The 16,317-nt window shown below is 42.9% G+C and overlaps 1 protein-coding gene across 1 annotated transcript in view; it reads right to left on the bottom strand.

Annotated features, from left to right (window-relative positions):
• Positions 1 to 11,786: 11,786 nt before the first annotated feature.
• The window catches only part of Asb15 (ankyrin repeat and SOCS box containing 15), a 49,119-nt gene continuing 44,588 nt past the window's right edge, over positions 11,787 to 16,317 (bottom strand). Inside the window, exon 10 of the mRNA XM_026788593.1 lies at positions 11,787 to 14,165. Within this exon, the coding sequence (XP_026644394.1) occupies positions 14,008 to 14,165 (158 nt within the window). The 3' untranslated portion in view covers positions 11,787 to 14,007. The remainder of the gene's footprint in view (positions 14,166 to 16,317) is intronic.

Genomic DNA, 16,317 nt, shown 5'->3' with positions numbered 1-16,317 from the left:
CTCGCGCTGAGGGCTCACAAATGTTGAACATTTGACGTGAGTTCTGAAGGTCAAGCTACCGAGGTCTTTATTATCACCTAGCACTGTGTGCTTCTCTCCAATATTACCCTGTATATATCTATCACATGTCATGTTGCCCAAAAGGCTATCGTATAGGCAAGTGTCCTGATACACATAGGGACTCCAGGAGACGGGGAGACAGAGGTCATCAAGACAGCCAGAAGTCAGTGGTGTACCAGTCTTTCCAGAGGGCCAGTATTCCGCTTATTGTTTTGCTTCTTTGCTTTTTGGGTTTTATTTGAAGATATTACACACATGATGAAGTTCATTGTGACATTTTCTTTCTTTTCTTTTTTTAAATTTATTTATTCATTAAGGATTCCTGCCTCCTCCCCGCCACCGCCTCCCATTTCCCTCCCCCTCTCCCGATCAAGTCCCCCTTCCTCATCAGCTCCAAGAGCAATCAGGGTTCCCTGACCTGTGGGAAGTCCAAGGACCGCCCACCTCCATCCAGGTCTAGTAAGGTGAGCGTCCAAACTGCCTAGGCTTTTCTTTTCTTTTCTCTTTTTTTTTTTTTTTTAAAAAATGTTTGTGAGCTACCATGTACTGGGAACTGAACCTGGGTCCTTCCCAAGAGTCATTTGTGCTCTTAAGCACTGAGCCATCTTTCTAGTTCTCATGATGACATTTTCATATATGTACGTAGCATGCTTTGGCCCTCTTCTTTCCAAACGCTCTTTCTATGTTCGTTTTTGCTTTTCCGTGTGCATTCCTCATGCAAAGGTAGTAGCAGTGCTCTCCCAACACCTGTGTGTATAGAACAACCCGCCTAACACTACATGGAGGAAAACCCCACTTGTTAGAGACTATTTTGGTGATGGCTTCTGTCCTACTGGTGGCTGATACTTTGAGGTGTGAAGAGACTGTATCATTGCTTGTCTTTCTACTTTAGGATCAAATTTCAGGGAGAACTTGGTAACTTCTAGAACTGTTCATATTTCAAGACAGTTTCTGTTACAGGCATTCTTATCTATCTGAAGCTACAAAAGACAGCACAAGATATGCATTATGTGAATTAAATTTTAAATAATATTTAATATTTATGTTATATGACATACAATATCTATTTGCTAACTAAAACTCATTTCTATGGACCCTTTCCTTAATGGTAAAATAGACCCCATCTCTATGAGATTTGGCATATGGTATTTAATTTCAGTAAGTGTAAGGGATCCCAAAAGTCCAGGATGGACACCAATGTGTTATCTTACTCAGCTAAGATCTTTGGGCTGACTGGTGGTCCATGAAAACACCCAGATAATCTCCAAGTGTCTCAAACTGCCTAAGATCAGCTTCTTGCTTTTTCTCTGCAGTTTCTTCACCCCAGTGGAGGCTCACACACCCACCACTGGGTAGGGCTTCAGTGTTTGTGTCACTTCTCTCATAGTGAGGTGGTGTGTAGGCGTAAGTCTCGGTTTCTCTGCTCCAAGCGCCTCGGAATTCCTGCTTTATTTCGGGCTGATCCCCTGTGCCTCTGCGCTGCTTGCACTTTCTGGTTAGCAATGGACTGAAGTTTCTCTTATGTTTTCGCCTCTTGCCCTCCTTCCTCCCCCACATCTTCCACAGCACAGCCAGAGTAACCTTTTAGGAACACAGACGTCACCAGGTCATTCCCTGTCTAAAACTCCCTAACGCCTTCCATTGTCCTTCAGACTGAACCTTTAGCTAAGGTTTCGGCCCCCACTTCCTGCTTTTTGTGGATCCCCTTCCAGAACCCGCGCTTGAGCCATGCTGAAGTGAATTTGAACTACTCTGAGCTGCTCTGCCCATTACCCATCAGGCTTCCTCCCTCCCCGCCTGCCCGCAAAGCCTTCGTGTGCCTCCTGAGCTGCACTCAGACCCTGAGACCCCAGAACGGAGGAGCTCTGGTTCCCACAAATGTAGTTCACAGACTGCTTGCTCATAGATTGCTTGTTTTAAGTAGGGAGAGCGGTTTTCCAAAGGCAGGAGTCCTGTCCATTCCACTTGCTGTCTTCAAGGCCTAGGACAGTTATTAAGAGTTCAGGGAGTATTTCAAAAACAAAGTATCACAAAGCAGCGGGGCAGGAATATTTAGCCATGAAATTGAAACTGCAGCTTTTAAAAATGACAGAAATCATGATAATCACTGGATCTGGGGTGATTCAAAGGTTTTTGTTTTGTTTTGTTGTTTGTTCTATTCTAAGATGATTCATTTTTATAAAAAAAAAACATTATTTTTTGCAGTTCCCCAGTTTTCCCTTCCTCCTCTTCTCCCAGTCCCTCCTCCAACTCCCTTTCCCCACCTCCCACCCGCTCTAAGCAAGGTATCTCTATCATAGAGACTGGGCTCTACAAAGTCAGTTCATGCATTAGAGTTAGATCCTGGTCCCACTGCCAGTGTCCCTATATACTGCCCAAGCCATCTACTGTCACCTGTACTCAGTCAGGAGTCAGTTATCTTCCACAAGTTCGGATTATCTGATTCTTTTGTTTGTTGTTGTTCTTTTTTTAAGATTTGTTTATTTACTATATATACAGTGTTCTGCCTGCATGCCAAAGGAGGACACCAGATCTCATTACAGATGGTTCTCAACCACCATGTAGTTGCTGGGAATTGAACTCAGGACCCCTGGAAGAGCAGCCAGTGCTCTTAACCTCTGAGCCATCTGGCCAGCCCCTGGGCTAGCTGATTCTGTAGGTTTCCCTTTGTGGTCAAACTCAAGGCATCTGGCATGCTATGCAAACCAACACTATCACACTACATTTGTAGCTGTGGAACCAGACTGCGGAACCCCCAGCCCTAGGTCTTTTTGTTTACTGCCTTCAGAGAAAGCCTTCCTATTTGTAACACATGACCACCTCTCCTAATTTTCTCTTGCTTTTGGACACCCAAACACGTAGGGCTCACAGTCCATGTGTTTTGGTTACCTTTCACTCATGGTGTGTGAGCTAAGAACCAGCCCAACCGCCTAAGAGGCAGCTCAACCTCAGGGTGATATGTTTATTCATATCATGAATGCCTTATATATTTTTAAAATATTTATTTATTTATTATTTATACAATATTCTGTCTGTGTGTATATCTGCAGGCCAGAAGAGGGTATCAGACCTCATTACAGATGGTTGTGAGCCACCATGTGGTTGCTGGGAATTGAACTCAGGACCTTTGGAAGAGCAGGCAGTGCTCTTAACCACTTGAGCTATCTCTCCAGCCCCGAATGCCTTATATTTTATTTACTTGTTTATTTATAGTGATTCTGTGAACTGGACCCAGGACCCTGTTCGTGTCAATGAACCACTCTACCACTGAGCTGAACCCCCAGCCATATTTTCCTTTGAGATAGGATCTCACTGAGTTTCCTAAGATTGGTCTTAAACTCACTCTGCAACCTTAATAGACATGTGATCCTCATGCATTAGCTTCCTATGTAGCTGGGAGTTCAGGCAACTGCCACCAGGCCACACATACGTTTTATTTTGTTTTAATTGTCCCTAAGTTGCCTTGGAGACACAAAAATCATGTTATATTGTTGTTTCTAAGCACGGGGAAATGGAAAACTCTTTTATTCTACAAACGTCAAGGATTTTTGCCTGCTTTATAATTATTATTAAATTTTCCCTAATCCCTCCCTAACGTGTTTCCCACGTGTAGGGAAGGTCGTGAAGTTTCCACATCTCTTACAGATAGTTTGTGATGAGGCTGAAGCTGTGCAGTAGTTCCTGAGGAAATTAAGCTTCCGACTCTGCTCGTTGCTGCTTGTTGGAGCTTTTCAGAAGCCCAGGGAAAGACTCCCAGGGGAGAAGGTCAGGGAACGGCCAAGCTCTGGACAGAGGGCAAACACATGCCCCAGGGATCAGATGAGAACTGAAGATTCCCCTATCAAGCCTGCTCTCTCAGACTTGGCAGACAAGCAAGTCTCCCAGCAATGCCAACTTGTGGCAGAGAGTGTGAGTCAAATTTAAAATTATTAGGGCTATTTATAATAACATCTTACAATTGTATAACACTTAATAGTTTACAAAATGGATTTTAGAGCCAGTGTGCCAGGCAGTATAGCATAATATGACCTCCCTCTATTAATCTCTATTCTAACACTCTGTGAGATAACCTTTGATGAATAAATGTGATTTATTCCATTTGACAAAAGAGAAAATGAGTTCTGAGAATTAAAAAAAAATATCTTTATATTCATCCAGCTAACAAGTGATGGTTATGATTACGGTAGCTCCGAGCTGCTTCTCACACTTTTGTTACTGTCTGGCATTTTAAAATGTGTCAAAAGGAGGCCGGGCGATGGTGGCGCACGTCTTTAATCCCAGCACTCGGGAGGCAGAGGCAGGCGGATCTCTGTGAGTTCGAGACCAGCCTGGTCTACAGAGCTAGTTCCAGGACACGCTCCAAAGCCACAGAGAAACCCTGTCTCGAAAAACCAAAAAAAAAAAAAAAAAAAAAAAAAAAGAAAGAAAAAAAAGAACAAAATGTGTCAAAAGGAAAGACAGACACACTGAAAGACTCAAGTGTGAAATGGAATCTGGATGGTTGGTCACATATAGCTGATCCTATGTTTATCTGACTCAAACACATAAAAATAATTGGAATGTGTGCAAATGAAAGATGAACTAGCAGTATTAAGACTGTCAAGCTAAACATACAAATTGGAAGAAAAAGAAATTCAAAAATGAGAAAGAAATAACTGAATTCCTTCCATTAATCCTTTCACCTCATACAGTAGAGGTGTGTGTGTGTGAAGTCCCTCTTAGGAGACAGGAAACAGACCGTATCCTCATCAACTGAAGTTCCAATAAACAAAGTTTTGCTTGTGGTGGAGGAGAAGCTCCTTCATGGATTCCGGGGCAACCGGAGTTAGAACCCAGGGTGTTGGGGCAGATTTGCTCTTCTGTGCTTGTGACGAAGAAAGCTTTAACCACACCGTGGGTTAACCACGCCGCGGATGCTTTCCTTGGGACGCCTTCTCCTCAGCTCAGGACTGCATCTGCCTAGAAGCTGCTCGTCCAGCTGGGAAACAGCAGCTGAAGCACTTGGATCCTGCGCTGAGGCGGGTAGGAGGGCACTGGGGTCAGCAGAAGGCCTAGGAATGGGGGGAATGCTTATGCTTCGCTCCGCAGACACACTGGGCTCTTTCATGGCGGTTCTGCCAGGAAAATCCAAAGCACTGTGTTTTCAGACTCACCGCTGTAACTGACCTTTCCTTCTGAAGTTCTCAGGACTTCTTGAGAGCCAGTCTTTACGGATTCTCCCCAGATGCTCCCGTAATCTCCATCTTCCTTTGTTTCCTACCTGGGGCTGTTTTTCATGGTTATTATATGATTCCTTACCAGTTGACACCCTTCGCAGGTTAGGAAATCTCACTTTTAGCTCAAGTTTTGCATGTTTGGATATTAGGGCGTGTGTGGTGATGGCGGTGCGTGTGCGTGCGTGCGTGCGTGCGTGCATGTGTGTTTGTGAGACCTTTCAGAACAAGTATGAAAATGCCAGAAGCTGGCCAAGCCATTTCTGTTGCTCTGGGACTGGGGACCACTGGGATTGGTGAAAGCAGAAGGCTTGTGCTGTCTTGATGGATCTCATCTGCTGCTCTTGATGGATTTAACGGCACAGAAAACAAAACAAAACAAAACAAAACAGAACAAAACAAAACAATTGAATCATGTGCTACCAGCCCAAGGACTGAGCACTTTCCTCTGAGCCAGAAGACCCCACTGTTTAGGGGGCCAATGAGTCAAAGCAAAGCCCAAGCTAACGTTAGCCTCCTCCAAGCAAAGTTGGATAGAAGTATTGTTACATTAAAATCATTTTAAAGCAATTTAGTTTCAGATTTTCAGAGGTGTCCACATGTTCAGGACCAACCCCTGAATGCCAAGGGTACTCACTGAATTTTCAGAGTATGACTAATACTGTGCTTGAAACAAGAACATGGACTCGAGTTCAAACAGAAAGAACTAGATACTGGTGTCTCCCACTCAACTCAAAGATAAATGCCCCAAGTAATACCCCACACTTTCTAACTTTAATAGCTTAGGTGTCTACAACACACTAGCTTGAACCTCCTTGAGAAATTCCAGCAGGGAAAACTGACAAGGTAAAAGCAATGGCTGCCTTGTTATTGGAACCTGAAGTGCAGAATGTGTGTTCCTGCTCAGGCCCTGTGATGGAACTGCCCGTTAGTCCAATGTTAGAACTCGGACACTCCCAGTGCCCCGATTCAGATTACTAGACTGTCTCCTGATGAAAGCAGCAAATCCCCAGACATCCCCAGCACTCCCTAAGGTTATACAACATGGGCTGTTGAGGTCAAATCAGTCTGCTCTTCCTCTTCCTACACCTCTCTTCCCATAAGAAGCCCCTTTCCTCCCTTGACAATAACAGATGACGAGGGCTTCATAAAACCAGAGAAGATGGGAGGTTTTTATGTGCTAGGCTCAAAAGTTCTGTGCTAAGCTTTTGTCCTGTGAGTCTTGTGTCAAAATACTGAGAGATGCTAGTGAGGTACCACACACGGCTCCAGCATAGGCTTGAATGTTCTCAGATGTCATCCTGACAGCTTGTAGTCCAATTCCTTAAAATTAACCTTTTTACTTCTGCACCTTAAGCGCTAATTCTGTCACTGTGTAATAATAACACGTGAATGCAGGTTTCTCATGTACCTACTTTATGTATGTGTAATGGTTGATATGCTTACAGCTTGTTCAGAATCTAGAAACCAGTAATGTGTAAAGCATATAATTATACACTGGTTCAGTGTCTGTCTTAATGATCAGATAGATGTAGTTGCATGATTCATCTAAGAGTGCTAAAGCGGTTCATATTTTCAAAATGTTTGTTAGTGGACAAAATTCCATTCATTTATCGATGAGATAGGACGTGCTGTTTTAAAATATGTATTATAATTATAGAATGATTAAATTGAGGGAATAAGCATATGTATTGTCTCACATACTTATCTTTTTTATGGTGAGACTATCGAAAGTCTTTTTCTTTCTCTTTTTTTGGGCGGTTTTGGAGAGGAGGGAGGATTTGTTCTGGTTTATGGTTTGAGAGAATGTAGTCCACCATCTACCATGTTGGGGAAGGTTTGATGGCAGGCGATGTAGCAGGAGTACACAGGAACTGGTTACATTGGGTCAGCAGCCAGGAAACAGACACAGGTTAGCAAAGTGAACCTGGTTATGAAGTCTCAAGGTTCCCTCATACTTCCCCTAGCTCAGTCTCACCTCCTAAAACTTCTGTCACCTTCAAAACAGCAACACCAGCTCTTCAAATGTGTGTTCAGATATACAAGTGTTCAAGGACATGAACCTGTGAGGTGCATTTCATATTCAAATTATAGCATTCTATCCCTGCCCCCACTGGCTATGTCCATCTCATCACACAAAATGTCTTTAGTGAAATTTAGCCTTACAACTCTGATACAGTTTGAAAGTCCAAGGCCTCTTTTAAAACTCAAGGTGATGTCTTTATTATGAACCCATGTTAAAAAAAAAATCTCAGAACATGTCACATACATGCATCAAACAATGGCACAGAGTAAACACTGTCATCCCAAGAGGGAGGAGGGAAGAGACACAACAAGGAGAGATCACACTTAAGGAAGGCAGCAACCCAGAAAGAAAAGTACCAGGCATTGTAGCTGCTGGTCCAGGTCATGCATGGGGTGACATCTGGGCACTAATGGGCGTAGGCAGTCCTTCTACAACTAGTTTGTTTGCATCCTACATGGTCTTCCTCGGGCTACCTCCACTTGACACGTTCAACTTTCCTCAGCAGATATCCAAATTTCTGGCCCCCTCAGGATCCTAGAGACCCCACAGTAGCTTAGGCTGTGTGTCCACAGCTCTATACCAGCCTGCTCAAGAGGTCTTGTAGAGAATCCAACCTTGCTACATGTTGTCTGGTCTCAAAGGCCTTCTGAAGTTGTAAGTAAGTTTACATGGCCCCCTCACTCTTGCATCTTGTGGGCCTATAAATACAACACGGCATCAAATTTTGGTGCCAGTTCAAGTCATATGTGAGTCTCTTAGATCATAGCCACAGTCATTAAAATCTGTAACAATTGCATCTACCACACTGTTTTTAACTGAGGTCCAAGTATCTTTCCTTGTCAAACACCACATTTTTCCTATCTTTTTGCTCTATTTGCTCGCCATAATCTGGCTAGAAGAAGTGAGTACAAACTATGCCACAGCCTGGATATTATGCTATATTCTTTTGCCAAAATACTTAGTTATTACTTTTTAGTTTAGAGTCACTGAAAATTTTAAGACATGGGCAGAATGCAGTCTGATGCTTTGCCATAATATGTCATCAATGATCTCTATTCAAGGTCCTGATTCTTCCCTCATCTTCCTGTGAGAACGCATGAGCAAGTTTGCATTACCTGTCTTATGTTGACATTCCAGCTTTCAGGTTGTCATTAGAATCAACACTCTTGAGTGTTCTTGGATGCGTTTAGCCTGAAGTTCCAAACTTCCTCACTTCTACAAACTAGTTCAGAAAGTCTATAACCCACCTCAACAGCTTTAGCAAAGCAATGGCTCAACTATCTGGCCCCAATTTTCTGGAATGGTTGTTTTTCTAATTGATGTGACCAGATACCAAACAAAAATAAATTTGCGGGATGCAGAATTGATTTCACTCATGTTTGAAGAGATACACCCCCCTCAAAGTGGAGAAAGCATGGTGGCAGGTTGCTTTATGAAAGATGAGCGTGGAGCTGAGCCTCTTCTGCAGTCCAGCATAGTGGAAAAAGGCATGGCAATGGATGGTTTCATGGAGGATGAGTGTGCAGGTAGGAGATGAGTGAGCAGGTAGGGACAACTCTTCTCATGTCTCGGCAGAACAAGAAGCAAAACTCTTCTGGGGATGTTTACATTGTGATGGCTAATCCTCATTGTCAACTTGTCTGGATTTAGAATCACTTAGAAGACATACCTCTGGGTATGCCTGTGAGGGCATTTCTAGAGAGGATTAATGTAGGAGGGAAGACCCATCCTAAAGTTTGTGGTATTACCCCATTGGCTAGGGATCTAGACTCAGTGAACAAGCCAAAAGACAGCCAGATGGGTGCCAACCAACTTTCAATATTCCGTTTCCTTATTCAGCCAAATGTGAGAAAACAGCCTCATGCTCTTATGGCTATGCCTCTTCCATCACAATGAATTGGACCCTCTCAAACCATGAACCAAAATAAACCCTTCAATCCTTAGGTTGCCTGCTTCCAAATATTCCATTAGAAAAAGGAGAAAAGTAATTCACGTGCAAATATACACTGCATTTGTTATTAATGACAGTCACCATGTTTGTATAAACATTTAAAAATTATTAATGTCTGATAATTGGTATCATTTGATTGAAACATACCCAACACCGTCTTTTACCTAACAATTTATGGTAACTCCTATATTCTGCTTCTGTCTTGTCTTTTGAGATTCTGCAAATAAGTGTTGGAGGAAGGCCCACTTGTTCATCCCAGCCGCCCAGAACCGAAATAATCACACAGAAACTATATTAATTAAATCACGGCCTGGCCCATTAGCTCTAGCTTCATATTGGCTAACTCTTACATCTTAGTTTAACCCATCTCTATTAATCTGTGCATCACCACAAGGTTGTGGCCTACCAGCAAAGTTTCAGCACGCCTATCTCAGGCAGTGGCAGCTCCATGGTGTCCCTCCACTCAGCCCTTCTTTCTCCCAGCATTGAGTCCAGGTCTCCCCGCCTAGCTCTGCTCTGCTGTAGGCCCAAAGCAGTTTTTTATTCATCAATGGTAATCACAGCGTACAGAGGGAAGTCCCACATCAAGTGAGATCTTGTGATTTCTATCTTTCTGTGCCTGGAATATTGCACTTAAGGTAATGCATGCTTCATCCAAAAGTACATGTTCTAGTATCATATACATGTACTGGTTAGTTTGGGTAAACTTGTCATAAACTAGAGTCATTTCTGAATATGAACTCTCAACTGGAGAAGATGCCTCCATGAGATTAGCCTCTAGGCAAGTTTGTGAGCCATTTTTTTTTTTATTATAGATTGATCTAGATTATAGATCAATTTGGGTGATGCCACCCCTGGATAAGTGTTCTTGGATGACATACATGCAGGCTGAGCAACCCATGGAGAACAAGCCAGTTAAAAGCACTGTTGTAATCTGCTGGTTTGGTCTGGTCTGTCACCTGGGTACCCTGTCCCTTTAAGAGACAAGCCCCACCCATTTCCATTGGGCCAAGCTGGTCTCCAGCCTTTTCTCCAGCCTGTGCTGTTCCTGCATGCCTATACTTTCTCTCTCCCCTGCCTCTCTCTCAGCCCTTCTTCTGGATAAGTAGCTTCTGCCTCTCTCCTTTATCTCTTCCCTTCTTCCTTTATTCCCTCCCCTTCCCTTTCACCTATATAACCCACTAAATAAACTCTATGCCCCAACTCTCTCTGTATGGCATATCTATCTCTCACGAGTCAAGGGGACCTGCTACTGCCCCTTCTGGGGACCGCCCCTTTTGGGACAGGCCTTGGTTCACCAGTGGTATAAATGATAACAAGCACCCCTTCATGGCTTCTTCATAGGTTCCTGCCTCAGGTTCCTGCCTGACTTCCCTGGCTACTAGCTGTAAGAAACCATTTTCTCCTGAAGCTGCTTTTGGTCATGGTGTTTGATCACAACAATTAAACCTTAACTAAGACAATATGGCATTGCAATGGTATGATATATTAGAATGTGTATATGTACAGAAATGTTACATTAAGTGCACATATATCCTACACATGTACTATAGTGTATTTATGTGTATATGCATGTGTAATGTTAATATTTTAATGAATAAATTGAAGTAGATATAATTTTTTATATATCTTAAACAATTTGTGATTTGGGAGGTAGGTGCATACACAAGAGTAATGGGACTTAAAACTCAAATTTTGATAAGAATTTCTAGTCAATGGGATTATTAAAAAGATTAAGTATTTTCTGTCATGACTCTTGTATTTTTTATGCTGTGTGATACATATATTGATCTTTTAGAAATCCTGCACTGAAGGCCGAGTTGCATGTTTAAATAATTTTCTCCTCGCCTTCTGCATTGTCCTTTCCACATGGGAATATGTCATGTAATGTTAAATGATTAAACCAAATTCCTCAAGAAGAACAAGCTTTCAGGTATGACTTGACTGCAGCCTGAAAGTTAACTCGAAACCCACTCAGGGGGAGATCATTTCCACTGTTTCCCACCCGGGTTCTCTGAATGACTCTAGCAAGAGCTAGAGTGACCAAAACAGCCCCAAGCGGCTTGGCAGCATGGGGAGATGGCTTCCACACTTCGCCAGTGCACACTGGGGACATTGGCACCGCTGTAGCATGCTTGGCTGCTTAGCCTGGCCGTGGGGAGCAGCTGTTGCCCTCTTCCAGATAAAGTGACACGGGAGGGTTTACACAGTCCTTGTTAGACAGGAATTCTTTCTTTTTTCCACCTGGCTCTCCCCAAAATGGAAGCACTGTCTGAAAAGTCCAAATTGTAACGAGTTTCAGATACGGCACCATTTCTAATTCTTATGAAAAATTCTGTTCTTTCAAAAAGTCAAGGCAATAACCTTAAAACCCTTACCATGTACACCCAGTTTATATCTTTATATCCAAATAGTTCTTGCGCTTATTTACCCCAAATACATATAATATCTGAAGTGTCAAACAGCAGACTTACAGCTTTGGTTTTATTTTTCATTTATTTAAAGCAGTATCTATAAGAATACATTTTAAGCACAATGAAGAAAGCAGTACAAAAATTATGAACTCTTATACATGAAACATCACAGTTCAAAGTAAACATATTATGATATGATTTGTATTAAAAATACTCAAGGAAATATAATACAGTAGAGCCATAACCCTAAGGATACAGATTTCTTTCCAGACCTACTTATTTTTCAAGGATAACTGAAAGCAAATGCATGTCAGAAAATTTACAAACTAGTGGAAAATTACTACCAAGAGAATATTCCTTCTCACAACAAAATAAATGTAAAAAATACACTATTAAAATGTAAGAATAATCCCTTGAAAAATTACATTACTAAGTGTACACATCCAAGTCAGCGATTCAAACCTCTCGTTTCACCATGAAGTCACTGATTATTTCTGTCTAGCTCTTGTGTAACATTCACATTCTAGGGAATGTGTTTGGCTCTGAGCACACACTGGGAAACAAAGCGAACATGGTCCTGCCCTCATGGAGCTTCCAGTCTAGTGTGACGTAGCTGAGTACAACACCTTAAGAGCAGCTCTGGGCAGGGGCTTCCATTCAGAGGGAGCAACAGCTGAGCCAAGCTCTGCAGTGTAGCGGTCAGTTAATTGATGGGAGAGGGGCAAGGAAAAAGAGATCATCGGGTAGAGGGTAATGGAAACATAAAGGTCCTGAGGTTTATAGTGATTCCCATTAAAGGAATCCTTAGACTTGGGGACCACAGTGAAGTTTAGCGTGTCACTGTGGAGATGATAACAGTGTGGCCAGTCTTCCAAAGCTAATATCAATCCATTTTAACAACTGACTTGACCACCATCTTGTTGTCTAGCATTCGAAGGAATTACCCCTCTTAAAAAATGAAATGGTGATTATAGATGGACCTTGTTTTTTATTAATAAAACCATATTTTATTATATAAAACCATAAAGCCTGGGGGATCTGCTCTAGAAGACACGGCTACAATGACTCTGCTGAGTGGGAGGGGAGATGCAGAGAGGCTAAAGAGAAAGGAGATAGGTAAGCAGGGAGGCCATGTGAGAATTCAAGATTTATGTCCCACGATCATGGGGGTGATGTTCTGCAAGGGAATGAACTATGGTTAAGTCTCTGAAAGGTCATCCTGGAATGCTGTGTGTAGACTCGGGAAGACAAAGGCAGGCAAGCCAGAGAAGCAACAATGTCTTGTCTCAGGAAAAGGAAGACTACAGTCAGATGTAGGGTGGAATCTGTGGGACTGGGCAGGAAATGGTGGCATTACGAGAGTGAGTTGGCACACTGAATGAGCCAGGTGAGAAAATGCCCAGCAAGGGAAGGGCCGGTCAAGACCGCTACCAGGTCTTTTTCTCCTGCAAAGCGAATCGATGGTGCTGCTGTCGAACTGCAGAAGGTGCCGGGGAAGTGAAGGGAGGATTTGAGGATATGTTGAGCTGAAGCTATCTGTGTGTTTAGATGTCCTTTACGGCAGCGTTTGCCACCGTCAGACCCGAAGCACAGGAGACAGAAGGTTGAGCTTCATCTGTAAATGCTATAATCCCCCAGCAATAGGATCGCAACAGGGAATGGAGTTTCCCAGAGGGCATGTCTCTAGAGGACTGGAGGAAGAGCGACACACAGCAGAGACACAGGCCAGAAGAAGGGCTGAGAGGAGAAAGAGCGACAAATCTGTATGCCGAAAACTAAGGAAGGAACAGGAAATGGGAGTGAGATGCTACAAGAATCAACAGGAAGAGGGGGTGAAAGTTGTTTTTCAAATTGAACAACAAGGAAGTTGTTAGGGGACCTGAGCCAAGGAGTAGCAGGCTGGGGGTGGGGGTGGGGGAGCCAGGTTACAGGGTGAGCCGGCAAGTACCCAGCAGCTTTTCTAGAACAGTGGTTCTAACAATAGAAGAGGCCAGCAGCTGGCAGATGTGTATGGGGCTTTAAGAAAGTGGTTATTTGCTTTTTAGCCTAGACTCTCAGTCATTGACATTCAACTGATAGCGAGGATTTGATGAAGACTTGTAACAACTGAAGACAGTCAGTAGAAGTTCAAACACAGGACGCCGCTTGTCTTAGGAACCTGAAAGTCTTTAGGAGTGTACATGTTCTTCCCATAGGGATACGACACAACTACCAGATTCTCCATGGATTTACATACCCTTAAGAATACAAAACGATCCCAATGACTTCTCTAGGGGAACCACATTTGGAAACACTTCAAGAATCGCATTTTAAAATATCATTGAAAAGTGATATTAACGTTAGCTATTGTCCATAGAGATCATATTCTTTAAATAATAAGTATCTTCGAATCGCTGCCGGCAGAGGAAGCTTCTCCATGGAGGCTGGCTGGCAGAGTCGCTGCAGTCCCATAAGTCTGCGAATCTTCAGCCGGCACAGGTGCTTGAGGGAGCAAGGATTCTCTAAGAGAAATGGGAAACAGGCAGGGAATGAAGGCGCTCCACTGGCTTTACGTTTGAGATACAGGTTGTTTCAGAGCAGCCTGAGCAATGGTTTCTGAAAGAGCAAACCGTTAGCAGCTGATGATTCTGACCTCAATTTACATTTCCGTGAAGTCCTTTAGCCCTTTCCTCTGGATTCCAGCTCCAAGAGGATGGGAGTTCCACAAACTGTGCCAGGAGCCAAGCCTGGCTCCCGATGGGCATCTGACTACAGTTTTTTTTTTACAGACGGTTTTGATTTTCAAAAGCAAATGGTCACCCATTTCTCTTTGTTAAACAACTACATATTACACAGACAGATTTCTTTACTTCCTGTCTTTTCGACTAGTCTTTCTGATGAATAATTGTCAGTAAAACATCACTGCATGATTTTATAGGTCACCCACAATTCCTTCTGAGGCTGGTTTCCAGTGTCTGCTACACACCAGATACTAGCTTTATGTATCTGGTGATATGTAAATCTAATTTTTCAAATTCTTACTTTATGTTAGAATTAAACACTGATGTTTTATGCTGACGAAAAGAACCAGTGAAGGGGCAGCACAGTCCAAGTACACAAGCAAATGCTGGCCCTGGGCTCAGTCAGCTGGGATTAAGATCCTGCCTGTGCTATTTTGTGTGACCTTGCACAAGTGTCTTAACCTATATAATTAGTATTCTCATTTATGTCAGATGGACAGCAATAATATCTCCTGCATAGGATTGTCTGAGGCTAAATACTTTATGTAAATAGCTAGATAAATCTTGGATCATAACATCCAATAAATGTTATGGAAGAGGGGAGACAGCTCAGTAGGTAGTATGTTTGCCGTGTGAGCTTAAAGACTTGAGTTGTATCCCAGAACCCAAGGGAAAATTTAGACGTGGTGTGCCTGCTTATAATCCCAATACTAGGGAGGCAGAAACAGGATGATCCTTGAAGTGCCCTGACTGGCCAGCCTACCTAGTCAGAAAGGCTCAGAAGGATGGCATCGGATGCTGACTTCTGGCCTCCATATGCACACACATTCACTTGTGCTGCCATCCTGCCACACTCATGTGGGTGCACACACACACACACACACACACACAGAGAGAGAGAGAGAGAGAGAGAGAGAGAGAGAGAGAGAGAGAGAGAGAGCGCAAAAGAAACGTTAAGGGCAACTTCAATGATGAAAAACATTCCATTTTTGTTCTATATGATTATAAAATTTCAAATCACATTCTTCTAATACTAAAACAAAGTTAGCCTTGGTGGCATATGGAGTCAGCATTTGGAGGCCCAGGGAGGGAGGAAGGTCACAGGTTTGAGGCCAACCTGAAATACATATATAAATTATGACATTTTCTATAAACTCGAGGTGAAAATACTATCACCAAAATATGTACCCTCCCCCCTTTTAATCAAAGAGCTGTTTTATTTCGTTCCTTAACAAACCAACCACCTTTCTAAAACTGAAGGAACCCTGACATCCAGTGGTTTACCAGGCTCACAGCAACTAGCCGACAAGCTGGCTGCAGAAATAAACCACCGAAACAACAGAAAAGCACCCTGACTTCATCCTTAACTGGAGTATCTTTTTAAAATCATCACAAATAGGAGTTCAATTGCAATAAAAGCACATGGACCATTAATTCTCATTTCCTGGCAAAGTCCATGCTCCTTATGATAGAAATAACAGTGATTACGGCAGGAAAAGATGAGTGGCCAAGCAATATAAACAAGGCTCAGATCCTGGCTTTGTTATTCCCCGGGCCCAAAACTTTGGAAATCAACTTATGGTTTAGTGGTGTTTTCATTTTGAAATAGCCAAACCATTTAGGCCTCTTGGGTTTGAAAATTTTAAACATGAGACTACCTACAAACATGCATAGTTTCATAAGTTACAAGTATCAAGCAGATGCGTAGCTTTTGCTAACCTCCCAGGTTCTGAAATAGAACTTTGTCAGCCACAGAGGATGCTTGCACAGCCTTGCCAGCCTTTATTCTTCCTTCTCTCATAAACCGCCATGGTTCTTACGTACAGTCGTCATGGTTCTTACGTACAGTCGTCATGGTTCTTACGTACAGTCGTCACCCCCTTTACGTACAGTCGTCATGGTTCTTACGTACAGTCGTCACCCCCTTTACGTA

The sequence above is a fragment of the Microtus ochrogaster genome, unplaced genomic scaffold, assembly GCF_000317375.1.
Source record: "Microtus ochrogaster isolate Prairie Vole_2 unplaced genomic scaffold, MicOch1.0 UNK4, whole genome shotgun sequence".
NCBI lineage: Eukaryota > Metazoa > Chordata > Mammalia > Rodentia > Cricetidae > Microtus > Microtus ochrogaster.
This window is presented reverse-complemented; position numbering and strand designations above follow the sequence as displayed.